Source organism: Neospora caninum, chromosome IX (assembly GCF_000208865.1).
Source record: "Neospora caninum Liverpool complete genome, chromosome IX".
Lineage (NCBI taxonomy): Eukaryota > Apicomplexa > Conoidasida > Eucoccidiorida > Sarcocystidae > Neospora > Neospora caninum.
The window spans coordinates 1,741,239-1,766,719 of NC_018390.1; the positions used below are offsets into that span (position 1 = coordinate 1,741,239).

At 54.6% G+C, this 25,481-nt stretch overlaps 2 protein-coding genes across 2 annotated transcripts; both read left to right on the forward strand.

Moving 5' to 3' along the window:
• Positions 1 to 1,593: 1,593 nt before the first annotated feature.
• On the forward strand, positions 1,594 to 8,131 carry NCLIV_040580 (putative SIN-like domain-containing protein; the record flags this gene model as incomplete). The annotated part of the gene is made up of 10 exons (XM_003880968.1): positions 1,594 to 2,055; positions 2,439 to 3,062; positions 3,754 to 3,850; positions 4,379 to 4,599; positions 5,001 to 5,351; positions 5,668 to 5,821; positions 6,252 to 6,492; positions 6,891 to 7,005; positions 7,594 to 7,658; positions 8,038 to 8,131. 10 exons carry the CDS (start codon positions 1,594 to 1,596, stop codon positions 8,129 to 8,131), a joined length of 2,424 nt encoding a protein of 807 aa, XP_003881017.1.
• A 3,378-nt stretch (positions 8,132 to 11,509) lies between these two features.
• Positions 11,510 to 24,446, forward strand: NCLIV_040590 (DNA topoisomerase, related; the record flags this gene model as incomplete). The annotated part of the gene is given in 24 exon segments (XM_003880969.1): positions 11,510 to 11,605; positions 11,999 to 12,050; positions 12,610 to 12,638; positions 13,035 to 13,079; positions 13,496 to 13,852; positions 13,941 to 13,987; positions 14,462 to 14,579; positions 15,169 to 15,291; positions 15,685 to 15,783; positions 16,080 to 16,223; positions 16,810 to 16,956; positions 17,863 to 18,198; positions 18,570 to 18,704; positions 18,849 to 18,938; positions 18,950 to 19,119; positions 19,243 to 19,319; positions 20,054 to 20,178; positions 20,930 to 21,056; positions 21,653 to 21,736; positions 22,427 to 22,461; positions 22,961 to 23,024; positions 23,426 to 23,508; positions 23,931 to 23,998; positions 24,323 to 24,446. 24 exon segments carry the CDS (start codon positions 11,510 to 11,512, stop codon positions 24,444 to 24,446), a joined length of 2,775 nt encoding a protein of 924 aa, XP_003881018.1.
• Between the last annotated feature and the right edge of the window lie 1,035 nt (positions 24,447 to 25,481).

Below are 25,481 nucleotides of genomic sequence, written 5' to 3' on the forward strand. Positions count from 1 at the left end.
AAGAAGGGGAGACTGGAAAAAACGCAGACGCGTAGAGGAGTGAGGAAGAGAGGGAGACAGAGATGGCGCGCAACGCGCGAGACACACCGATGCCGACGGGTGTCTCCGGAGGAACCCGACCGAAACAGAGAGAGAAAAAGTGAGTCAAAGAACATACAAAAGTTGGGAGAGCGGGAGAAAAAGACAGAAGAAAATGAAAGAGCAAGAGAGAAAAAGACAGACAGAGGGGCGCGCGTCAGCAGGCGGCAAGCCGCGGATGCTGACGATGCTCGGTTTCGCCTCAGGATCTTCCTCTCCAAATACATGTCCCTCATTGCAGAAAGAAAGAAGCCTCCTTTGAAATCGCGACGGAAAACCGAAAACGAGAACGTATTGTGATCCTTTCTCTTTTCTCATCTCCTGCGTCCTTGGTGTTTCTCGTGCATGCACGGCAGTATTTCGCGTGTGCATGCAGCTTCGCGGGCAACGCTGCGCGAAAAGAGGGGCAAACAATCGAGGAAAAACCTCGGCGCTGCGGTGACGTGAGAAAAAAAGAGAAGACCAAAGATTTCCTAGGTGCCTTTGTGGGATCCTCTTTGTCTACTCTCAGGTCGCGCACGCTACCTCTCTCTTTGCTGCTTTTGTCCCTTTCTTTCTCATTTCTCTCCGTTTTTCTCGCGACGTGCGTGCCGGCGAAAGCGTCGAGATCTCTCCTTCGATGCGAGGGCAGATTTTTCGTCTCGCTCCTTCTTCCCTTGCCCACAATTGAACGCTTCAGTCGGACGAGGAGGGAACAGAATTGCGAGGGGAGAGCTCTCGCGTACTCTCTCCCTCGTTTTTCCCTCGGTTTTTCGCCGCCTCTCGGGCGCTGCAAGCAGCTAGCCTCGAGCACCGCGAGAGAGGCACACGAGGCCCTCTCTTCTCTCGAGGGATCGGGATCGCAGAGAGAGAGAGAGAGTTAAGGAGAGACGCCGAAAGACACGACAAGGCTCTGACTCTGACTCTCTTCAGCCACTGCCCATCTTTCTTTTGCCTCTCTCTCCCGTCGTCAGTCTCACGTTTTCCCTTCTGCTGCGCACTTGTTTGTCTCAGGGCCTTTCCTCGTTGTGTTGTTCCTCCCTCCTACCCTCTTTTCTCGATTCTTCTCTTTCACCTTTTCCTCCTCTCGATCTTTCTTCACTCCCTCCACTTCCTTGTCTCGGCGGTGTCCTTTCTGCCTTCGTCTCTTTTTCTCCTTCGCCTCGCTGCGTCCCGCGCGCTCTTTTCCTCTCTCGGCCACCAGGCTGCGCGCGCGCTTGCGAATCCGTCACTCGTATTGCCTTGTATCTTTTCGTCTCTTGGCTTTCTTCTTTATCCTTTTCTCCTTTTCTCCTCTGTTCTCTTTCTTTTCCCTCTTCCCTCCAGCTCTCCTCCTTGGAGATCTGAACGTCGCAGCGGAAGAAACACGCATTTGCTCGCAGAACTATCTCCCTTCGCTGACACGCACCCACTGCCAGGCTCGCGAGGAGAGGAAGTTGGCGACAAGGTGACGGCTGAAAAAAGGCCCCGATCCAGGAGACGACCTGCTGGAAGAGAAGCGAAACGCTCGGCGGAGACAGGGCGACGGCGGGCGTCATGGCGATCAGAGGCGCTTCGTCTCTTGGAGCGGACGAGGGGGAGGAAGTGAAGATGGACGACCACGCAGACACGCTGGAGGACGAAGGGGTGCTCTTTGTGGACGGCGACGACGAAGACGAACAGCCGATGAGCGTAGATCATGACTCAAAGGACCAAGTGAAGAAGGCTCGAGAGCAGTTGCCGTCTTCTGCGGCCTCCCGCGTGAAGGCTGAAGAGGAGGCGCAAGAGAACGGCGGGCTCTCGTCCGACTCCAGTGAAGAGGAAAAAGAAGAGGAAGAAGAGGAGGAAGATGAAGAGGAAGAGGCAGACGAGAGCGGTAGTGACGACGACCCGGTCGTGAGGGAAATTGATGTGTATCTTCGGCGTCTCGACACTTCCAGTGCAACGTCCGTTTACGTTCTTCAGTACCCCCTGCGGCCGCTGTATCGACCGTACGGTGATCACGGCCAGCTGCTCGAGGTAGGACTTTCTTATAGGGATTTGATTTATTGTGCTGACAGTTCTTGTTTAGAGAGACTGACCCTATCGAGTTCGTTATCTTGATATCCAGTGGATTACCACTCCGCGTCTCGCTACCGGGGAGAAGTGAATCTGCACGTAGACTGACGGCATCACAAGATGCGCCTAAAGTGTCGGCCCTCGGAAATAGACTTGCGGCACGACTCTTTCTCTTTCTCTCTCGCGCACGTTTTGGTCTCTTTTTCTCTTGCATTTTGTTTCTCTCACGCGCGTTTTCTCTTTCTCTCGCGCACTCTCGCGCACGTTTTCTCTCGCGCACTCTCGCGCACGTTTTCTCTCGCGCACGTTTACCTGTTCTTTTTGTTTTGCGCACCTTTGCACAGGTCGCGTACCGAGAGAGACAGCGGACGTTGCAGTTTGCCTACGGGCTGCACACGGGCGGCGACAACTTCGATCCTTCGCACCCGATGAATGTGGAGGCCGAGCGCGCCGGCTCTTCGGGTTGTGATGACCCCGCGCCTGGGGGGAAGACCGGGGCGACCGAGCGGAGCGAGGAACGTCGGCCGAAACACATTCTGAAGAGCCAGCGCGCACTCGCGGGAGACTGCAGCTACGCCGTCGGGATCTTGAAAAAGGACAAAATCTTCATCACGCCCGTGGACCACGTGCTCCAGTTCCGCCCCGACTTTACGCAGATTGAGCAGCTGCAGAAGGCAAGCTACCCGGCGGGGCGACGGCTGTCTGCCTCGGGCGACTCGCGCGCGGCTGCGCCTGCTCTCAGGCGAAGAAACGAAGAGAAAGACAAACTCGAGGCGGCGCCTGCAGGCTCCGGCGAGGCACCGGCGGCCGAGACAGCGAGAGGAGACGCGCCGAGAGCCGGAGCAGCGACGCGGCCAGGCGGCGAGCGGCCTGCGACCGTGGTGGCGAACTCTGGAGAAGGGCGAGGCAAAATATCGCACAGTCGACAGAGAGACATCGAGGAAAGCGAACAGTGGCTGACGCTAGAGGTAAGGGTTGCTCAGCGAAGCTTGTCAGACGCGCGCCAAGTGGTCGCCTCTGAGATCCGATTAGGGAACGTTTCGAACCTCTCTCGCATGCTCGGTTTCCGATTCCCGAGAAAAAAAGATACCTGCCACACACACCATCACGTATCTGGAGAAGTCCCTATGCATCCCTACGCATATATAGATAAAGAGGTAGATGTGAATGCCAGCAAAGGGAGAGGGCGGGAAAGAGAGACAGCGTGTATGTGTGTTTCGTCGTCTTGGAGAAAAAAAACGACGGTGTCCGCGACCTGAAGCGGGGACGCGAAAGACGGCTCTGGGGTCAAAAAGACCTTCCCATTCCAAAGAACGCTCACATGAATCGTGCATGCATGCTCCCTTACATGAGGCTTTTTGCGGTTCAGTTAGATTCGGTATCCATGCTTCCCTATCTTTCTCCTTCCATGTGTGCGTGCACGCGTGCATGTCTCTCTCTCTCTATATGTATGTATGTATGTATGTATGTATGTATGTATGTATGTATGTATGTATGTATGTATATGTATGTGCATCTGTCTGCATGTGCTCGTCGTAGGTGTATGCATTTGTCCACGCGCAAATGGAATCTCCATTTCTGAGTGTCCGTCTTTTTTGGGCGCGGCGACGGCCTGGCATGCGTTTTAGGCGACTGGCTGCGTGCGTGCTGCTTCTTCAGACGTTTTACGACGCGGACACTCCGGAGGCTCTTGACATCATTCGCACGCTGTGCAGCACGCCCGTGGCATCCGACGACGAAGACGAGAAGACAGAAGGTGTGTTCGGCTCTTCTCCGCTAAGGGTTTTCTTCGCCTCCCCTCTCGCCTCGCAAACGCGCCTCCGCCCTTATCAGGCGAAAGTGTCAGGGAAGACGTCGGGGCGCGTCTCTTGCTTCCGGCTTTTCGCTCCCCTCGGTCAGACGAAAGCCGCCTCTTTCTCCTTGACTCAAACTATCTCGCCTCCTAACGCGGGAAAGGCGCGTGCACGTAGCGAAGAATGAACCAACATCCCCGCCGTGCATCCAATTGTATATATATATATATATATATATATATGTCTATGTATATATCTGCAGATGTGTTTCTTTGTGTGTCTCTATCGAGTCGGTGGGATGTTGGTGTGGCGTTCACACGCGAAGCGGTGTCGAGATCGCGAGGCGAGCGGTCTTGGCCCCTCACAGCCTGTCTGGAGTGTCCCTGCTCGTTTGTCGCCTTTTGCTGTCGACTCTTCCTCGCTGGCCTCTCGGTGGATTCTCGCAGCGCCCTGCCATCATTTTGTGAGTCTGCCTCTGTGCGTCGCGACAGAAGACCTCCTCGCCGAGCCTTCCGCTGCGCCCGCTTCTTCGCCTCCCTCGTCTGCGAGTCAAGACATTTTGTTCGTCTCCAACACGCGCAGCTATTTGCGAGCTCTCTGCGGTCACACGGCAGAGAAACCAAGCACTGGAGGAAGCGCTGCGCAGAACGCTGCGCATGCAACGGGGCCTCTGGGATACGGCGCGCTCGCAAAACTCTCTCCGGATCAACAGGTGAACCGCCGGAGACGCAAACGGCGCTTGATTCGGTTCACCACGGGGCTCGGCTCTGAATCTCGGGTTTTGGACACTCATGACAGCTTTCGTTGCGCGCGTCTGGAACGTCGGAGGACAGCGAGGCAGGCACGAGTCGCGATGCGAGTCGGCGTAGGCAGCGCAGTCGGCCACTTTCGCCTCGCTCTAGGGTTGATTGGCCTTTCCCTAGTGCGTGCGGGGCGTGTCCGAGGCATATATATATATATATATACAGAGAGAGAGGAAACGCGGAGTCGTTCGCACGCAAATCTGTGTCTCGCACTCTCTGTATAAACCTAGCTTTCTCTCTCTGTATATATATATATATACATTTATTTATTGAAATCTCTCTGTCTTGTGCGTGTCTGTTCGCCTCTCAGGTGTTTACGATTCTCCGTCACCGGCACGTCGAGAGTTTCGCGACGATTCAGCGGCTGTTGACTGCCCCGATGGCTGAGAGCGACTTGCTGCGTCTCCTTCTGCAGTACGCCGTCTTGGTGCTGGGAAACTGGGCGATAAAATCCATGTATGTGTACGACGACATGTACGAAATCAGTTGCCGCGATCTCCTCCTGGCCCTCCTCATCCGGAGCGGCTCGGCCTTCGCCCCCGCCACCCAAGGCGCTCCAGGCGGAGACGCCACGCTCCCCTCGTCTGTGGGGCTGCCCAAGGAGGCCTTCCGCAGTGCGACGCGCCTGCCTGTCGACAGAGTGACTCAAATGCTTCAAGAGGTGAGCGCAGGGAGCAGAAGGAGTGAAGAAGACAAAGAGTTGAAGACGGGAGAAGAAGAGAGAGAAGCGGGAGCAGGGCGAGAAGAAGAAGACACTGTCGGGAGAGGAGACGGAGAAGCGCCAGGTCCCATATATATATATATATATGTATGGTTGTGTGTGTTCTGCGGGGTACCAGATCCTTTTGTTTTCGTGTCCTTTTTGTCTGTGTTTGTGTCTGTGTTTGTGTCTCGTTTTTCTCTGCGGGACGGTTGCTCCCGTGTGGGGTGCGTTTGTTCGATCGTGTGGGTCAGCGGGTCTTCTCTCGTGCGCGCAGGTAGCAGTGTGTTCTTCCTCGGCGTGGCGCCTGAAGATTCCTCCAGACACTTCGTTCTTGGCAGCGCACCCTGCGATTCAGAAACACTTTGACCAGTGGTGGAGACAAAGACTGCAGCAAGTCGTGAAGGAAGTGCACCAGCGTCGGGACGCACGTGAGAGACGTCGGCCACGCGTGGCCCTGTCGCGTGGGGCAAGAAAGAAGAAAAGAGGGTTTTCGGCGCTTCAGAGAGACGCCCGTTGGCACACGTGACGCGCGCGCCGTGCTCTGGCGGGGGATGGCGACAGTTTCCGAAAACGGGCCAGGAGCGATACACAGAGAGGGAGAGATAGCCGGTTTTCACATGCACAGCCGCATGTGTGCTCGACGAAGGAGAGAGGGAGAGGAGGATTGTCTCCGGGGATCCCTGGCTTCCACACACTGGCCTTCCCCAAGTTGAGTTTTGCAGAACGGGACTCCCGTCCGGGCGTGGTGCGCCTGCACGCTCTCTCGCGTTATCTCTTCCTCAGGCCTTTTAGCGCTGCGATTGGAGTCTTTCTTCGTTTCTTTGCGCGCCCGTTTGTCGGGTTCCTTTCTTTTTTTAGGCGCCAGCCCTCAGGGCGCCGCGGCTGCCGGCGAAGAAGGCAAGACGAAGGACGCAGCAGCTGCGGTGTCTCCTGCGCTGCTCCAGCTCGCTGGGCGTCTCTGCTCCTCTGTATTGAAAGCGCAAGGCGCGCTCACCTTCCAGCAGTTGCGGGAGACTCTGAACAGCAAAAACGACGACTTCCTGGCGGTGGCGGACCGCGACCTCGAACGCGTTCTCCAGACAGTCGCGATTCAAGTTGGGTAAGACACAGGGCTCCGCCTCGCCTTTTCTGTGCTCCCTTGCGTCGCCTCGCCTTTGGGTTTTCAACGGCCATAGCCCATCCTCTTTCTCGACTGCTTTCCGACGCGTTTTTCGCGCCTGCGCTGCGGCTCGACTCCCCAAGAGGATCAGGACGCGCCCCGAGAACACCCTCTGCTGACACACGACTGACCGAGTCGCAGAGAGTCCATCTCAAGGTCCAGCTATCTCGTGTGCCTTCCAAAAAACGCAGCCGCCTCCTGCTGAAGGGGTCTGCGTGCGGTTTTATCCCTGCTGTCTGTCATTTTCGTCCTCCGGTTTCGGTGTGTTTGTCCTCGACTGCCGCGTGGCCGTCGCTTCCACGTCGCCCAAGATCTTCCTGCTCTGTCTCTCTCTGCAGAACTGTATGGATCGTGCCCAAGGTCGGCAACGCCCAGAGCGACTTGTATCGCGACTGCTTGATTGAAGTGTTGAAAAAGCAGACGCAGCCGCAGTCGAAGGCGACGATTGTTCAGGTGCGTGCTATTTTTTTTATCAGCCGCGCGCGTCAGGCTCGATGCTTCGCCTTTTCAACGTGTGTCGTCCGTTTTCTCTCTTTTTTTGGCGCTGAAATCTCCGCGGCGAGTCCAAGCCTTTTCGGCGCCTCATGCCAGCCTTTCCTCTCCGTGTTCAGTGCGCCGCCGTTCGCTTCGCCAGTCGACCCCCCGGGACGCCGTGGCTCCCTAAGGGCCGTCTTGTTTTGCCTTTCTGTGTGGCGTTGGTGTTCTCCGTTTTCGCTTTCTTCCCTTCGCCTGTCCCTCGTTCCGCCTTTCTTTTGCCTCGTCTTTTTCACCTCTGCTTGCGCAGTCCGCTGCCACGTTTTCGAGTTCGGCGCCACGGCGAGCTCGCCCCGCGTCGCTCTCGCGGTCGTGTCTGTCTTGCGTCGCCGTCTCGGCCCTTCACTGGCACTGCTAGTTCGTGTGCAAACTCCAGTTAGGAGATACACACAACCAAGTTCTTTATGATTGCTGTCTGTTTCGTTTTCTTAACGACTTGCTCTTCGTATCGTCTGCAGCTCGCGCCTTGACCTCGCTCGTTTTTTTGCACTTCCCTCTCGCGTTCAGGAAATGACCCAGGCGCTCAATCGACGGGTCGATCTCCCAGACTTCACGCTTCGAAAGTTGCTGAGGTGAGCGGTGAAGCTGGGGCCGCGGCGGACGAGCTCTCTTCGCGTTTTTGCTATTCTCGGATTCTTTGGCGCAGTCGCCAGTGCCAGGCGAGCCCGTCTCGTGTTTGGTCGCCTGAAGGAACACCAGGAAAGATTCGAGAGAGGCAGTTGCATGTTTTCCATTCTTGTTCATGGAAGCACCGCTTCCCTTTTTATCGAATTCGGGGGGCTCTGCGGTCGGCGTGGACAGGATCCCAGACGTCAAACTGTATTCTCTACCTCTGTTGATTCGTGTCAGGTTTGCGTTTTTGTGCCAAGGAATCTAAAGCGCGCTTGCGGCAGTAATGCGCGTGGACAGAAGTGTCTATCTCCTTTGCGAACGGCGTGCGTGTCGCTGCAGAGAGCTGGCGGTGAACGAGGGCGGTTTTTGGTCCTTCAAGGGCCGCGCCACGGAGACAGGAGACGGCGACGTGCCTCTTCCGCAAGGCTTCTAACTCTGCCAAGGCAGATGGACCTTCTTCGCTCGCTTTCTCTTCTCGTTACGCTTTGGCATCTCGCTCTCTTCTCTCTCTTCTCTCTCTTCTCATCTTCCTTCTGTCTGGGTCCGGCTGCTGATCTGGTTGTCAGCGACGCCAGGGGAGGGTGCGGAGAAAAAGAGAGATACAAGAAAGAGAACGGAAGCACAGAGAGAGAAAAAGGGAGAGAAAACAAACACCGAGAGAGGCGGAGAAGCAAGCGTCGTGGGAGAAAACAGAGGAGACCTCGCAGCGGCCAAAAGCGCGGCCGCGGGGGGCATCACCGCGCGATTTCGCTGGAAGCGATAGGCGCCGAAAAGCGGCTCGGCTGGCACGGATCTCATTCCTTTTCACTTTCTGTGTCCCCACAGCAATAGCGGCTCATGCACGGGACAAAGACGGGACGGCAGGAAGACACTCGCTTGGCACACGACAGAGTTTGGGTGTCTCTTCCGCCTTCTTGTCCGTACCCCTGTGTCGTCTCCCCTCTTGGAGCAGGCCTTCTGCGTTCTCGTGCGTCCTTTGGGTCTGTTTCGTTTCTTTTCCCCTTTTATATCTTTTCTCGCTTTGGGGTTGCGCCACGTCTGCCTGGCCACGGGAGTTCTGCAAAGAGGCGTTTTGCAGCACGCCTCCCAAAGGTGTTCTTCGTCGCGGTTTCCTTCTCGCGTTGTCATCCACTCCCGTTCTGTTCCGTCCCGGCTCACAAACCTCCCGTGGCTGAGAAGACGCGAAAAAACTGCGCGATCGTCTCTGCCTCCCCAACCTTCATTTTGGCAGATAATGATATTTACATGAGTTGACATAGATTAATATGCATATGCATGCATGTATATATATACACTTTTTGTTAACATGAGAATATATACAGATATAGAATATACACAGATATTCATATATATATATATATATATATGTCAGTCTGAGTACATGCAGATGTGTTGATGAAACGCCTATATATATACAAGAGCAGCTCTGTCTTACTGTCTACAAAAGCAACATCTATTTAATACTTACTGTAGACCTTCGAGTCGAGAGTTTCGCGAAAACGTAAAAGGTCGCCGCCTCTCTCTGCTGCCTTCAGTTAGAGAGTCGCAAAATGTGAAAACGAGACAGACACAGAAAATCCGATACAACCACACATTCACGACTCTCGGGAACCGCTTGCGAGAACGTCACATTGAGGAGCGAGAGAGAGCTCGTCTTGCATTTTGTCCGTGAGATGGCGCCGCGATAAATCGAGGATAGAGCTGAAGAAGACGGGAGTAGCCAAGCGAGAGAGGAGGCAGGCTTGTCGCCTCTCTCGGCAACACTTTCTTAGAAGAGCCTTTCAAAATCGTTTTCCTGTAACAGTACACACACAGATGAAATATATATATATATATATATATATACATATGAAGGCAGGGTACCTGACTAAGCATACATTCCTCCTAGTATATAGAGAGGGATAAAAAGATAGATACCGATACTTCCGGACGGAGGGGAGAAATCGATACAAGGTGCACACGACGATCGACACGTACGACGTAAGGCACCGGCGTCCGCGCCAAGGAACAAATCTCTGAAAGCGCTCTATTCAGGATATGTTCGAATGTAAAGACACACATGCATAGATGTGCGCACGGCTGCAGCGCATGTAAAAAGGCACAGCTCTCGTTCAACAGCAACAGAAAAATGCAGGCGATCCTGTCCAGATGACCGGAAGAAATGCTCATGGTCCATTACCACACGGTTCTGCCACAGATGCCTAGTGTGAACATACGCGGGAATTACTCATACTTCTCTCAACAGATACTCCTTTATGTATAGATGTATGTAAACGTGTATATCTGTCCATTTTTATTGATAAATACATGTATATATATATATATATATAGAGAGAGAGAGAGAGAGCAAAGGACCTTGTCCTTGTTTCCGTGGTTCTTTTGCTTCTCGTGTGTCCGTTTCATATCCTGTTCGTGCGTTTTCTTTAGCCTTTTTTGCTTCGACATGCGGAGTGTAACTAAACGTTCTCAGACAGCTACGGGCGTTGCTTTTGTCCTGCAAGGTTACCAGGCTGGTTCGCAAGAGAACCTACCAGAGAAACGTGAATCAACACACAGAATCACTCACTGACGGAGAGGCAAGAGTGTGCTCACTTCTATCTTCTTTCTGTTGGTTTCTTTTTCGTCTTCTCCATTTTCTTTTCTCTGATGCACCGCTTTGTCGTCACAAAAAACACACACCGAGGCAGTCGCAGGCCGAGAATCCTCGAGACGAAGGCGGAGAAAGGTTTCAATTTTGTTTCAGAACTTCTCTTCGCCCTGTGCCTTTCGTCTCTGCCGCTCATTTTTCTTCCGCTGGTGCGTTTCCGCCTCAACTAAACAGAAAAAAAAACGGAACTGGAGCAGAATCCGAACGTGACATCGGCGTACGCGCATGCAGAGAAGTGTGTCGCATGCAGGGAGTAGCCGTAGGGCGAAACTTCAAAAGAAAGCGGGCGGAAAAATTGAGTCTCCTGCCGGATTTCCCTTCGCCTCTCCTATTCGCGTATCTTCTTTCACCTCACAACTCGCGAAGAAGCGCCTTTTGACGTCTAAGTGTTCTCCTCTTCTTCGTTTCTAGCTTTTCCCCCTTTTTCCGATTTGCGCCGGTTTTTCTTCTTTGCGCGTAGGCTCCGCCGTTTACAAGGGCCCGATTCTTGAATTTTTTCACATTTCGTTGTCTGTGGAGCGAGAACGGCTTCCCTTTTCCGTTTCTTCCCGTCTTTTTTCGCTCTTTCTCCTCCCTCTCGCTCTCGTGTTTGCTCCTTTATCTTCTCTTTGGCGTTCGCGCTCTGTTTCCTCGCGCTCCATCTCGTGGACTTCACTTGAGCCGTTCTGCCTCGCCTTCCCGGCTGTTTTCTGGATCTGTTCTTCTGTCTGATCTTGCAGTTCTGTTTATCATCCTGCGAGCGATGGCGGGGAAGACGGCGCGTCGAGCAGAGACTTCCGCTCCTCTTTCAAGTTGTTGATTTCCTGTTTGTTGTCCTTTTCCGCGAACCCTGCGGTGTCTCTCGGCTACGCCTTTCTTCCCCTGCTTCAACTCGCCCGGTTCCCCCGTGGTGTTTGCTTTTCCTTCTGCCCATCTGTTTCATCTCCTCCTGCATATATTTCGTTTTGCCGTCCTCCCGTCTCCAGGTTTTCTGTTCTCTCGCGTCAAGGCCTCGCCGTCGGCCTGCGGGTTTCTCTCCAGTCTTACTTTGTCTTGCTCTCGCTTCCTCTCCCTCAGTTCTTCACCCTCTCTTCTTCCGTTTCTCGCTTCGCGCGTCTCTGCTTTTGAACCGCTTGTTCGTGTTCTGTTCCACTTCTTTCCCTCATCGCCTCTCCTCTCTACACCATGGCACCCGGAGTGCTGATGGTGGCGGAAAAGCCGTCGATTGCTGAGACAATCGCCAAGATTCTCTCAGGAGGAGATTTCCACAAACGAAAGGGAGTGAGTCGGAACAGCAGGATCCGCGATGAGAACTCTGCTATCATGTTTTTCCACCGTCTCTCTTCCTCTCGCGTTCTCCCTGTTTCTTTCTCGCTGTCGCTTTCTCTTTGTTCCTCATCGTCTCCCGCGCTCTCTTTCCTTCTCTTTCCCCATTGCTACCTCTTTTATTCTTTTTCTTCTCTCTCGCATTCTCCCCTTTTTTCTCTCTTTCATCATCTTTCTCTCTCCCCCTTTCTCTCTCTTTCTTTCTGACCCTTGCGTGATATCCGGGTCTTTCTCCAGCGGGGCTCGACTCCGTCACTTGTTGGTGCTTCGTGAGTAAGATTCCCGTATACCTTGCTGTTTCTTCACGTTCTTCATTTTCTTCCTTCTCTTTTCCATTTTTTTCCGCAGATCTCGCCGGTGACGAGCGTCTGGGAGTTTCCCGGCACATTCCGTGGTGAAGGTCGGCCTTTCCTCCATTTCCTCCTGGTCTTCGCTTCCTGCAGCTTCGTGTCTTTGTCGCTGTTCCTCGCCGTCCCCTCGCCCATGTGCTCTTGTTCCACATTTTTTACGTCTCTCCCCGATCATAGCATTCTTTCCTCACGTATCTGCACATACACATCCATATATATATATATATATATAATTTACTTACCACCTGCATATATATATATATATATATATGCATGTATATGTAAATACATATGTTCCTATATATGCTTGTAGATGATTGTCTGTACATCGATACACATATGGTGTTATTTTGGCCGTTAGTGCGATGCGTGTGCCGTTGCCTTTTTCAACTCAAGTCTATTCATGCATGCGCTTCCCGTGCGCTAGGAATCCCGGTCTTGCCGCGCAACGCCTTGTTCTATCTCTTTGTGCGTGCGCGTGGGGCCCCAGAAGGAATCTCGTTTCAGAACCTGGGAAATCTGTTGCCGTTTTGAAGAGGTGAAAAGAACGAGTCGTCAGAGCCGTTTTCCTGGAGCCTCGAAATCTGTTTGTTTTCTGCTGCCGTTCAGCCGTCCACTTCAAGGTCACATCCACAGCGGTAAGGTCGAAAGCATAGCTTTGTCTCGTCTGTTCTCTCCGCTTTTTCCGTTTTTTTCGTTGCGTTCCGCCTCGTGGCGTCCGCTCCTTTGCTCGTGCGCTCGCATTCTTGGCCGCGTCTCTCTTGATTTTTCGCTCTCTTCTTTGTTCAAATTCTGCGCCTTTTGCTCGTCGAATCCTTTCCTTATTCTCCCCCTCCCGCCCCCCCCCGTGCTCCGGCGTGTTGTCTGTCCTCGAGACTCGCGTCGACGTCGTGTTCCCTGCGTTTGCCCTTTCCTTCCTCTCCTTGGATTTTGCTTCGCAACTTTCCTTCTTTCTTCGCGTTTCTTCGTCGCTCGCCTTCCCGCTCTCTTTCTCTTCCACTCTGTCTCTCGCGCTCTTCTCTCTCTGCTGCCAGGGACACATCTTCCAAACGGACTTTCCTCGACAGTACAATGACTGGGTAAGGCTCGCAACGCGGTGAAGCCGAAAAACGGGGCAGTATCCCCGGGATCTCTGGCCGCCAGCGTCCCTCGTCGCCTCCGCCCGTATCCTTTTTGCTCTCTTGTCTTTGTTTTTCTGTCTTGTCTTTTTTTTTCTGTCTTGTCCTCTTGTTCACTGGTCCCCTCGTGTTCTTTCCACCTCTTCCCGCGGTCGTCGCGTCCGAAATCAGTGGGCGTGAGTGGCTTTCGTTGTTCTCGCCTCACATTGTTCTCAGGTGGCCGCAGCGCCACTGCCCCGTTTGCCCCCCTATCGCCTCGTGTGTCGTGTCTCGCTTTCTCGGAGGTCTTGTGTCTCGCGGCTTCGCTGCCTCAGCGAGAGAAAGGAAAGCCCGCAACTCGAAAGCGCCCTGGCGACTCGTCTCTTTCTCGTTTTCAGGAAAAGACGAATCCGGTGGAGCTCTTCGACGCGCCGGTGGTGAAGGTCGAGGCGAACCCGAAGCACCGCTTGCCCGCCCATCTGCAGAAGGAGGCGCACGGCTGCAAGTTCCTCGTGCTCTGGCTGGACTGCGATCGCGAAGGCGAAAACATCTGCTTCGAAGTCATCGGCATCGTTGCGCCTCATCTCCCAAAGCTCCCCGGCGGCCAACAGCAGGCAAGGCGCGCGCGACTCAGGAAACACACGAGCAGAGAGGGAGAGACGCCCGCGACGGGATCGAATCGCCAGGCGCAAGAAAGTCTCGAACAGACTCTCTCGGCTGTCGCCGGGATGGTCCCTCCGAAAAGATGTAAAAAAGTGAGGGCTTCCTGTTTTTTACGTTCACGTCTTCTTCGCGCCCCCGCGGATCCCCCGGGGTCTCTGATGCGCTGTGCTTTCCACTCAGATCTGGCGAGCGAAATTCTCTGCCTTGGCGCATGCAGACATCCAAAAGTAAGCGCGTTCGAGGAAACGACCTGCGCGTTTGCATGCAAAGCGCCAGCTCCTTCTCGGCGTGCCTACATAGCTTCCCGCCTCTTTTCCGGTTGCTCTAGCCTCCTGCCTCTCTGTCTGGTTCTGTGTCTCTGTGTCTCTCCCTCGAAGTCTTTCCCTCTCTTCCTCCTTCTCTCTGTACCTCTATCTGCATGCGAGCAGTATGCATGGACAAGATGTAGCCTACGTCACGATACGCCTAACATCCGAGCGCATGCAAGCATTGATTCGTGTGCATGCAAATACCTATACATTTATACGTACAAATATGTATGCACATGAATGGAACGTGCGCTAGAAACGCATCTCCACTTGTCGATGGCATCAACCGTTGGCCCATTCGAACGTACATCTGCCCATGCATGCGTGTACGGACTAGTGTGAGTAGGGTGGTTCGCATGTCGTTCGGCCCTCATTTTTCCATTCTGCGTGTAGAGCGATGCGGACTTTGGGGAGCCCCAACAAGAACGAATCCGATTCTGTCGATGCTCGCCAAGAACTTGATCTGAAGGTTGGCTGCGCCTTCACCAGGTTTCAGACTCAGTACTTCCAGGTACCCACCGACACGTGTACTCGGCCAGATTCTATTTTACCCGCAAGGGTCAAAGATACACATTTCATGCATCTCTCTGTCTCATGTTCGCGTGTCCATCGACGTCTTTGTCTCTCCCTTCTCTCTGTCTGTCTTTCTGTGTCGCGCGCTGCAACGAGAGAGAGCTAGGCGTTTGTGCACAGACGCATGCAGTTCGGCGTCAAACCGGGAGTCCGGCTCTCTCCCCTCTACAGCTGTTTGTGGAGAGCGTGTGCAAGTGCGGTGCATGCACAGGGAGAGGCTTTCTGGCAGTGTGGTGGTCTCCGTGTCGACGGTCTCGCCGGTTGGCAGGCGCGAGCGGCCTGGGAGAGGAAAGCCGTGGTGCCGTGTGGCTGTGCTTCTCGTTCCTGCATGCGCAACTGCGGCCTCGGCTTGGCGTTCTGTTTCCCTGCGCGGTTGCGTCGCCTCCCAGCGCGCGCCATTCTGCGGCTTCGGCCTTCCGTTCCTGAAGACACCCTGCGCTTGTCTCCTATTCTTCTCGCTTTATCTGACTCTTCTCTCCCTGTCGGTGTCCCTTCTCTTTTTTCGCTTTCCTATCTCACTGGCTCAGGGGAAGTATGGCGATCTGGACGCCTCGCTGGTCTCCTACGGCCCCTGCCAAACTCCGACGCTCCAATTCTGCGTTCAGAGATACGACGACATCCACGCCTTCCAGCCTGAGACTTTCTACACTGTACGAAATTTCCTTTTCCAGCTTCCCCCCTTAGAGCCGTCTGTTTAATCTCGTGCAGAGACGGCGGCCCACGCAGACGCACGTGCACGCAGCAATGTGCACATAGGGCGACCAGGAGTCGGTGCAATCAGCCTCCCTTTCGCACGTCTCTATCGTGAATCACTGCACTCTCCGCCTCTCCGAAGATGCAGCTACATTTGCACATAGCTGTGTCAGTACGGGTACGGATATATCTACCAAACATCCATAACTATATATATATATATATATATATATGTATATGCTTGGGAAGTGTGTGCACGTCTGATGAGAATGTGAGCACTTCTTGACTTTGTTTTGTTCACGTTGTGTCTCTGCCTCTTCCTGGGGCTCCGTGTCGCTTCTTCTCTTTAGCTGGATACGTCGATTCGCGTCGGCGAGCAGGAACTGTTTCTCGACTGGGAGCGCGGCCAGGTCTTCGACTCCGTCGTCGCCCACACGTACAAAGATGTCGTAAGGCTCTCTCTGGCGAGAAAACCTCTCAAGACAGCGAGGCTTCCGTAGCAAGGCATTAAACAGACCTGGCACTGGACGAGTGTATCTTGGACGACTGCATCGCACACTAGAAGAACGCCTCTTCCTCTGCTTTGCGCGTCTCCGGAGCGGTGCAAGGAAAATCTCGGCTTCGCGCACCTTCCCGCGTGTTCCAGCTTGCTCCCCCCCCTTTCTGACGTGTTTTCTTTGCCTGCCACCGCGGCGTCCTCTCGCCTCACCTCGAACGTTTCGTGGCCCGACGGCTCCGCTTTCAGGTTTCTGCGCAAGGCGGCGTCGCCGTCGTTGTCGACGTCTCTGAGAAGGAAGAGAAGTTGCCTCGGCCGCAGGCGCTCAACACGGTGAATATGCTCAAACTCGCCTCGCAGCGCCTCGGTATGGGCCCCCAACAAGCCATGCAGGTGCGCGAGGGCGACGCAAAGGCGGGGAGAGAGCGGCGACGGGAGAGAGAAGGAGTGGAGATAAACAGACAGAAACCAACGAACAGCGATCCAGACAGAGAGAGAGACGTTCAGGGCGAGACAGCGAGGGCGAGAAAGACTGACAAACAGAGACACAAGACCCCAAACGTGGCCAGGCGGCTGTAGAAGCTCCCCCCTTTGGATGGGGGAAGCCACGATGAATATCAGCCGCTTCATATATATATATATATATATATATATATAGGATATTAGAGCCCCCAAAAGCCAGTCCCAACTGAAGTGGAAGCGCGGCTGATTCCTGGAGTCCTGTTTTCCTTTCGTTTCTTCGAGTCACTGTTTCCCTCTTGATCGTTCTTCCCTCGGCCGCGTCGTGAGCGCCTCACTTGTGTAGCTTTGGTTTTCCGGTTCTGTCATCTCGCCATCGGGATTCTCTACATCCTCCGCCCCTCCTTGGCCCCCTCCTCCCCCCCCGTGTTTGTCTCCAAGGATTCTTCTTCCCTTGCATGGTCTCGTTCCATCGACTGGCGTTCTTTACCTTGGTTGTTCTCGTCCCGTGTTCATGCAGACGGCGGAGCGACTGTATCTCTCAGGCATTGTGACTTATCCGAGAACGGAAACTTGCAAATACCCAGACAGCTTCGACCTTCGCGGCACCGCTGCGGCGCAGACCTCGAACCCCTACTGGGGTGGCTACGTCAAAGAGCTGCTTTCGGTAAAAAAAACGCTCCCGTTCGTTTCCTCTACCCTTTTCCTTTCTCGCTTCTTCGCCCTGGCTGCGAGTGAAGTCTCGAAGCCGTCTGCATCCCTGCATCCCACCTTGCCGCTTCGACACACGAGGAGTCCACGAACGCTTTCCTTCTCATGTCGTTTTCCGTTTGTCCTGTCGTCGAGTGGATCTCGCGTTTCTCCGCGAGCAATTCTAGGTTTCCTCCTTTGCGCTCTTCACGAAAAACGCTCCTCTGTTTCTTTCCTCATGTCTTGTCTCGTCTCTGTGGAAGGCTAACGTTGTCTCCGACCGTTTCGCATGCCATAGCGCGTTTGTCTCCCCCTTGTCCTTCCTATCCATCGCTCCCTCTTCGGTTGTACTTCGTCGTCCCGTTCCTCTTGTCTGTCATCTCGTTGCCGCCATTCTGCGTCTTCTGCGTCTCTTCCTCCTTCTTCTCGGTCGCCACCTCCTTGTGCTGGTTTTTATTCTTCACCTTCCCTGTCGCCTCCTGCTTCTTTCTCCTCTTTATCTTTGCCCTCCTTCTCCCCTTCCTTGTCTCCTTCCTCCTTTTCTCCTTCCTTCTTCCCCTTCTTCTTTTTCGTTTCCACCTGTCTCTTCTTCTCTTCCGTCTCCTGCTCATTCTCTCTCTTCGTATTCGCATGCTGCGTTGCCTCCTCCATCTCTCGTTCTTCGCGTCTTCCCCTCGTGGTCTTCACCTTTTCTGTTTCTTGTCCTTCGCCTGTGCCTGGCTGCCTCACTGCTGGCTGACGTCAACAGTGCCGGCTCTTCTCCGCATTCCCTTTCTGTCCCCTCTGTCCCGTTGGGGCCTTCTTCATCCGCCTGTACTACCTCCTCGATCTGTTTTCCTCACTGTTCCAGTCTTCTTTTTCCCTGCTTTCGTTTTCCGTCCAGTCGGGTCTCGCTCGCCCCCGAGACGGCGTGGACGCAGGTGATCACCCCCCGATCACTCCCGTCCGTTCAGCGACTGAGGCTGACGTCGGCGGCGGCGACGCCTGGGCCCTCTACGAGTTGATCACCCGCCACTTCCTCGCCTCCATCAGTCCCGACTGTCGCTTCTTGAAGCGAAAAGTAACCTTCAGCGTCAACGACGAGATCTTCTCGCTCTCCGGTCGCCACATGCTCGACGGCGGATTCACGCGCGTCATGCGAGGCGACGGCATGAAAGATGTCTCCATTCCGGATTTCAGAAAGGGCGACCAAGTCCCCCTGCACAAAGTCGCCGTCGGGGTATGATGCGCCAGCGGAAAAAAGGCAGAGACGAAGAGACAGGGAGAAGCAGAGAGATGCGACGAGCAGAAAAGGGAAGGAAGACACGTGTCGTGTGTCGCGTGGGACCCTAGAGCTCTGTTTGTGTGCGTGAGTGTGTGTGGGATGAACCCTGTTCATTCGCCCTTCCTTTAGCTGGCGTCCTGGCGCCTCGACCTCGTTTTTGTTTCTGCCACGAGGCGCGACGTCGACCGGCTGCGTGCCGCGCGAGAGCCGCAGCCCTGTCTGTGTGTTTATCCCCTCTTTTTGCCGCTCTGTCGCGCGGCCGCTCGCGCCGCCTCAGCTCGCACCGTTTTTCGCGGGGTGCGTTTTTTTTTCTTCTTTTCCCGCAGTCGGGTCAGACGCACCCCCCGCCTTTTCTGTCCGAGTCGGATCTCCTCGGGCTCATGGAGAAGCACGGGATCGGCACAGACGCCTCGATGGCGACGCACATCAACAACATCTGCGAACGAAACTACGTTTCTCTGGTGAGAAGGCGCGTCGAACGGGGTGGGCTGAGACGGGCGGAGAAACGCGCACGTCGCAGCTGAGAGTCTCGAGAGGCGTGTGTGGGTCGACAGCCGCCTTCAAGGTTTCCCGGCCTTCCCCTCCCGCTTCTCCGCTCTGCGCAGGTGTCCAACAGGCGACTGGAGCCGACGAAACTCGGCGTCTGTCTTGTGCACGGCTACATGGCAATCGACCCTGACCTCGTGCTGCCGTCGGTGCGCGCCAGCATCGAAGCCCTCGTCGACGTTATCGCTCAAGGCAAGTCGGTGGACGAAGAGAGGGAACTGGGCACCAAAAGCTCGGCCACGTGCTCGTCGAGAAGCTCAGCGCACTGCTCAGTTCACACGGCGCCTCTTTCCCAGTGTGCCTTTCTCGGGCGTCTTCCTTCGCTCACATGTGGGATCGCGCATCCACCGGCCTGGGCCCGTTGTGGAGCGTTTTGCGCCGATGTGCGCTGTGCCTGATTGGTGCCTGGTTGGTCTCTGATTGGTGTGTGATTTTGCCTGCGTCCTTGCCCAGGAAAGGCCGACCTCGCCGCCGTTGTCACGCACTCGCTGTACATGTTCAAACTCAAGTTTGCTTACTTCCTTCGACAGGTGAGGCTCCCCAGCGGAGAGGAAAACACCCTGTTCTGCCGCCGTCTGTGCTGCGCATCTTCCCGCTTTTTCGTTGTCTCCCACGCGGTTGCTGTCTTGTCCCCCTGCGCTTCCGGCCTCATCGGAACCTTTTCGTCTGTTCTTCAGATTGAACGAATGGACATGCTCTTCGAGGCGAGCTTCACGATGCTCGCGCAGACCGGTAAGAGTGAGCGCGTAGCCTCGCGTGCCGCCCGGGCCCAGTCCTGCGCATCGCCGGTGACTGCCGCGCTCTCGAAGGCCTGCGAACAAGGCCCGAAAGAAACTCGATTCCATATGGCCACGTCTCTCGTCCCTGCGCGTGGGCAAACACATGCGAGTCTCAACACAAGACGTTCAGAATGCATGCGCTTCCTCCGAGCCAGAGCGGCACGAAGGCCAGCGTCCGTTGGGCACATGCCACGACCTGTTCAGATTCACCCAGAGGCAATTATTCCTTTGCACAAACCGTGTGTCTGCCGTTTCCTCCTTCTGGAGACAGGGGCCAGAGGGAGGCGTTGAAGACGTTCGAGTGGCACAGTTTAACCCCGGCTCTCGCCGTTTTGAGGCCCGCTCGTTTGTGCGGGAGTTTTCGTGGGAGACATGTGGAAACGACCGTTATATACTTCAGAGGTAGAAGGTAACGTGGATCCTTATCCACTCTGCTTCCACGAAACGACGGCCTGCGTCTGTGTCGCCTCGTTTCCGGCCTGCAGGGAACGCGCTGTCGCGTTGTGGACGGTGCAATCGGTACATGAATCTCATCACGAAGCGACCGACGCGTTTGCATTGTCGGACCTGCAACGAAACCTACAACATGCCTCCGAATGGGGCAATCAAAGTAGGGTCTTTCGAAAACGCTCGCCAACTCGTGATTGGCGGTTTCCCTTGTCTCCTGTGTCTCGCGCAGCTTCGCCCTTGTACCGCCAGACGCACTCTCAGTTGCTACGCGTACATGTGTCTCTGCATGCATCGGCTTTTTCTCGCCCCTCCTTCGCGGCCGTCTCCTTTCCCGCCGTGCGCTTACCATCGCGGTGTCGCTTGCGTTCGGGTCTCGCGTTTTCCGGGTTTCCTGCGGCAGATTCCGGTTTCCCGACTGCGGGCGTGTTGAGCCCCGTGTCCCTGACATGCCCGTCCTCTTTTCCCTGTCGTTTGCGCCTTTTCGTCGCCACCTTCTGTCTGGCTTCGCCTCGCGCTGCTGGAGCACAGAGCGGAGCGTCTCCCCTGTCAGGCAGAGGCGCCTCCACAAGCGAGGGTCGATCCGAAAATGTGCATGTGATACGTTCCTCACCTCAACAAAGGAACGCGGACGTGGCTGGTACTTTGTTTGTGTTGTCCTTCTCTCCAAACATGTACATGCATCTCTGCAAGCGTGTACATGCATCCTTGCAAGCGTGTGCATGCATCTCTGCAAGCGTGTGCATGCATCTCTGCAAGGATGTGCGTGCATGTCCAACAGTTCAGACGTTTTCTGTGCCGTCAATCTCTCGCGTCCTTGTCTATCTCAACGCTCATTCCATTCCCCCACTGGCGGCTTCCCTCGCGTGGAGCGATGCGTCGCTGCATGCACTGAGCCGTCTGTGTGTGCGCAGCTCTACAAGGAACTTCGGTGTCCTCTCGATAATTTCGAGTTGGTCCTCTTCACGCAGAAGGGCGGCAAAACGTTCCCTCTGTGCCCGCTGTGCTACAACGATCCTCCTCTGGAAGGCGCAGTGAACAGTAGGCGAATAGAGGAAGGCATCTTTTAAAAAAGGGATTTCGGAGAGCCGGCGGGAGGCCAGGAACGCCGTTATCCCAGGCCCGGGACAATGCCCGAGAGGAGAGAGGAGGAGCATCTGACGGGAACGGCAAGAGGCGAAAGCAACGGAGGGAGACGAGATCTTCGGCGCTCGCCCCAGAGCGCAACGTAAAGGGGGAGATAGGGTGAAGGCTCTCGAATTCCGAGCGGGAAAGATTTGCCTTTCTGTTCCTGGGCCGGCTGTGGGCGAAACCTGCTCGGGCGCGAAGCACGTCTATGTTGGACCCTGAGGACCATTATGCCGTTTCTAGAGACGCATACAACATTACATGCGATGCGCACGCGAAACCGACGTACTGGCATGAGCGCACATAGCGACATGTATATAGGTAAATAAACTGGAATAAATGTGCATATATATATATATATATATATATATATCTGTGTATATAGACATACATATTCATATGTGTATATATGGAATAAGAGAGAAATAGAGACAAAGGTGCCGATAGATATGTTGCTTTTGGTGTGCACAGTACGCGGCATATGCCTCTTGTGTTTTTGCTTTTTCCAGAAATGTCTTGCGTTGAATGCACGCACCCCACCTGCAAGCACGCGATTGAGGCCGTTGGCGTCCTTCAGTGTCCCCAGCCGGAGTGTAGGTTCACCCCTTTTCGCGCTCAAGGATCTCCTCGGTTTTTATCGAGGCGCCTTTGAGCGAAACGACGATGAAAACCACCTTATCCCGCAGTGTTACCTTCACGCGCTGGCATTGTTCCCTAGGCGCATGCTCTTTTTCTCTATCGAAAGACACCTAAGGTTGTAGAAGCATAAACAGATGGAGATGTTGTTAGATTTATGGGTGGAGGTAGAGGCGTTTTTTCTGCATGCTGGTATGAATGTACGCATACATATATGAATAGATGTATGCATATATATATATATATATATATATATATATATCGTTTAACTGTATATGTAAATGTGCGCATGTGCACATACACTGATTTCGCCCCTGTGTGGCCGCGTATAACTTCTTTCCCATCTTTTCTCCGCGTCGTCTCTCGTGTTTTTCGTATGTGTCTGTGCCTGGTTCTCGTTCGGCTACTCTACCTCGTCGGCGTTCGAGTCCCGCCCTGGCATTCTCCCACTTCCATTTCCTTGTTCTCTCTCGCGCTGTCGCTCTTCTTCCTGCCGTTCCGTTTCTCGTCGCTCTTTCGTATCCCCCCTTGTTTCTGTCTTTTCCTCCTTTCTACCTCCAAGTCTCTTTTTCGTCTTGTCACGGTCACGGCATCTTTCCCGGCATCGGTTCCGTCCTTGTCTTCTCTCAACTGACGCGTTTTCCCAGGCAAAGGCATCTTGTACCTCGACGTTGTTTCGGGAGTAAGGCAGTCTCGACGAGCGAAGAACTTGCGTCAAGCCTGGAAACGTCCAGTCTGACTAGTTGAAGCGGACATGGGAATTACCACAGCATAGGGACAGCCGAGCTCGTCTCGCGAGGCTGCAAAACGAAGCTGAGTTGCGTTCTGCGTCAGCAGAACACAAAGCAAGTGGGGGGAAATCGTCCACTCAAGTGCCTTACCTCTCTCTCCTTCCAAAGGATTCCTCGTCTTCTATGCGCTCTGGAGCTTTGATGCAGCTTCCCAGTATATAGGCCACAGCGCGTTCGCGTTAGTGAGGGCGCCTTCTGTCTCTGCGCAAAGGCTCTGAAATTCATAAAGCCTATCACACTTTTTTGCCTGACTCCCTCGACACTGGATCTTTTCTCCCCTGAGCGTCTCTTCTTCCGCAGGCCCCCGCTCTCTCTTCTTTTCTTCTTTTGTCGAGTTCCCCACGCTGCCTTCCTCTCCCGTTTTGCGCTGCAATGTGTGCGTGCATGCAGCCCAAGTGGAAACTCGACTGCAACGCGTGTCAATATCAAGTCAAGCTGATGGAGGGCGCACACAGTGAGTCGCGCGTTCTCTGTTCTTTCGTTTACGCGGCTTTTTCACAAACTCGCCGATTGTCTTCTCGCTGGCCCCGTCTCTCCCAGCCTCCTTTCTGTCTGACTTGCAGTCTGGCTCTGTTATGTCTGCCCGACTCTTTTCTCTCCGTCTCGTGTTCCCTCTTCTCTTCTCTCCTTTTGTCTCAGAAGCCTGTCGCGTTTGCGCACGCCGTCTCCCTGCGTCTCCGCCTCTGCGTTTCCTCCGCTGTCTTGCTGTCACCGCCTGACACTTCCCCTCGTTGCTTCTTCTGTTTCGTTTCGTCCCGTGCCTTCCCTTTTCTTTTGTCTTCTGCCGCGCTTCCGCCTCCTCCCCGTGATGCCTCCGCTCGTCTCGGCCTTCGTTTCGTCCACTCTCGTTTCCAGGAATCTCCGTGACCAGCGACGAGTGCGACACCTGCGGCTCTGCGCTTCTGAACGTCGTGATGAACAAAACGAGGCCTTTCAAGGTACCCTGCGAAACGGGAGTGGAGGGGAAAGGAAAGTGAAGAGAATACCTTTCGAGGCGCGCACAGACTGGTCGCCCCAGATCGCGTTGACCCTTCCAGTGAAAAAACACTTTCCGCACTGGACAGGAACGCGCAGGCGGGGGAGCTCTCGCTGCCTCCTCCCTCTCCGTACACCCCATCCGTGGTACTTTCGAAGCCTTAGCGGGGCAATATAGAGCGTACCCAGCTGCTGAGCGAACGCAAGAAGCGCGGAGGACAGCCATGGACTCCAAGAGCAAGAACCGCACATGAAAATCAACAAACATGTGGAGTGTATGGGGCGAAAAGGTGACCTGTCGCTGTTGGTAGGGTCCTTTTCAGGTTGCGCGAGGACGGGATTCCGCCCTGTATCTGGTGTCTCCGATCTCTTGCCTTTCATGCAGGATGGCGAAATCGAGAAAGTGGCATGCTTTGTCTGCGACGCTGAGCTCAATGCTCTCGTGGAAAGCACGTACGTTTTCTCCTTGATTCCGCGTGACAAGTGCCTTTCTGACGCCTTCCTGGTCCGCCGATTCGCGGCTGTGTGTCCGACTCTCTCTGTCGTCTTCGGTTTCTTCCTCTCCCCGCGGTAGCCCCTTTTCCTCCGTGGTGTCTGGTTTTTCAGTCCTCTCTCTGAGTCGCCCTCTTCGGTGTGTATGGGCTCTCGGCTGCCACGTTCCCCTAGCTCCTCTCGCGGGCGTCACGCAGAGGGCAAGGGGAACCGCAATCTGTCAAGCACGCGCAGGTGTACAGGTGCCCACGAGCGTTTTTCTGCATGCGTGCGATGTCTCTTCAGCTTCGCCAAGACCTTCCGCAGCAGACGCTCTGGACGCGGTCGAGGGCGCGGCCGAGGCCGGGGCAGAGGCCGAGGACGAGGCCGGAAGATCGAAGACCCAAAGATGACGTTCGATGGATTTTAAAGAGCCAAGCGGCTGCAGGCTGCTGCGAGATGCATGCCGGTCGAAACGAGCTGCGCACACGCAAATCGGATCAAGCCTATCGGCGCTCTCGACGGCTGGTAAATTGCACCGAAGCGCGATAACGAGGCCGCCTCGGGCCTCGTCCTCGTCAGCGGGGCGGGTGAGACGGTCAGGAGGGACGCCTGTTTCTTCCCTTTCGTGGTGAACAACGGGCGAGGCAGCTGCTGGCTTTTTGATCCTTCACGTGCCAATGTGTAAAGATGAAAGGCTTCCCCTACGTTTGCTCTTCCCGTTCTGTGCTTCGCGCGCCTCCAGCCTTGTTCTTTGTCGCGCTCTGCTCGACCGGGTTCTGGTCCTTCTCTCCTGTCTCGCTTTTTCTTCACCTTTTGTCAAGTTAAGGCGGTGTCTCTTGTCCCTCGTTCTTCTCTCTAACTTTCATCTCAAGGTTGCCGGTTTCGTTCTTTTGTATCAACCGCCTGTCTCGTTAGTTAACTGACCAGGGCTGCGGAGGCTCCCACGGGAGTTTTCGGTCTCGGTCGTGCCTTTCTGACCTAGCGGAACTCCCGCGACGAGAGGCTTACAATTTGTTTACAAGTTTTCGGTCGGCGTCTGTATATGCGCGTGCGCACGTGTGAAAAGATGCATAGCTGTGTCTTTAATGTATTTGCATGCACACGCAGGTGGATGCAGTGGTCTTGTCCGGTGTTTGTCGTCGCGGACTGAGGGCTGCTTGGTCTCTCTCAGATTTCCCCTTTGTTTTCGTTCCCTCCCGGAACCTTCATGCAGAGGCGTAAATCCGCACTTCCGACAAAGTGCGATTTTCCGAGCTCCATAGCGATGGAAACGAATGGCGTCAACCTGACTCTGAGAGACTCGAAGCGCCGAAATGACGGAGTCCGAGTCAAAACGCACCCACCCGCCGTCTTCACACCAGCCAGGAAAAAGATATAAATATATATATATATATATATACTATAGTTTACTTGCATACAGTTAAACTTACACATGTATACATAAGACCTCATTCGTTGTCGT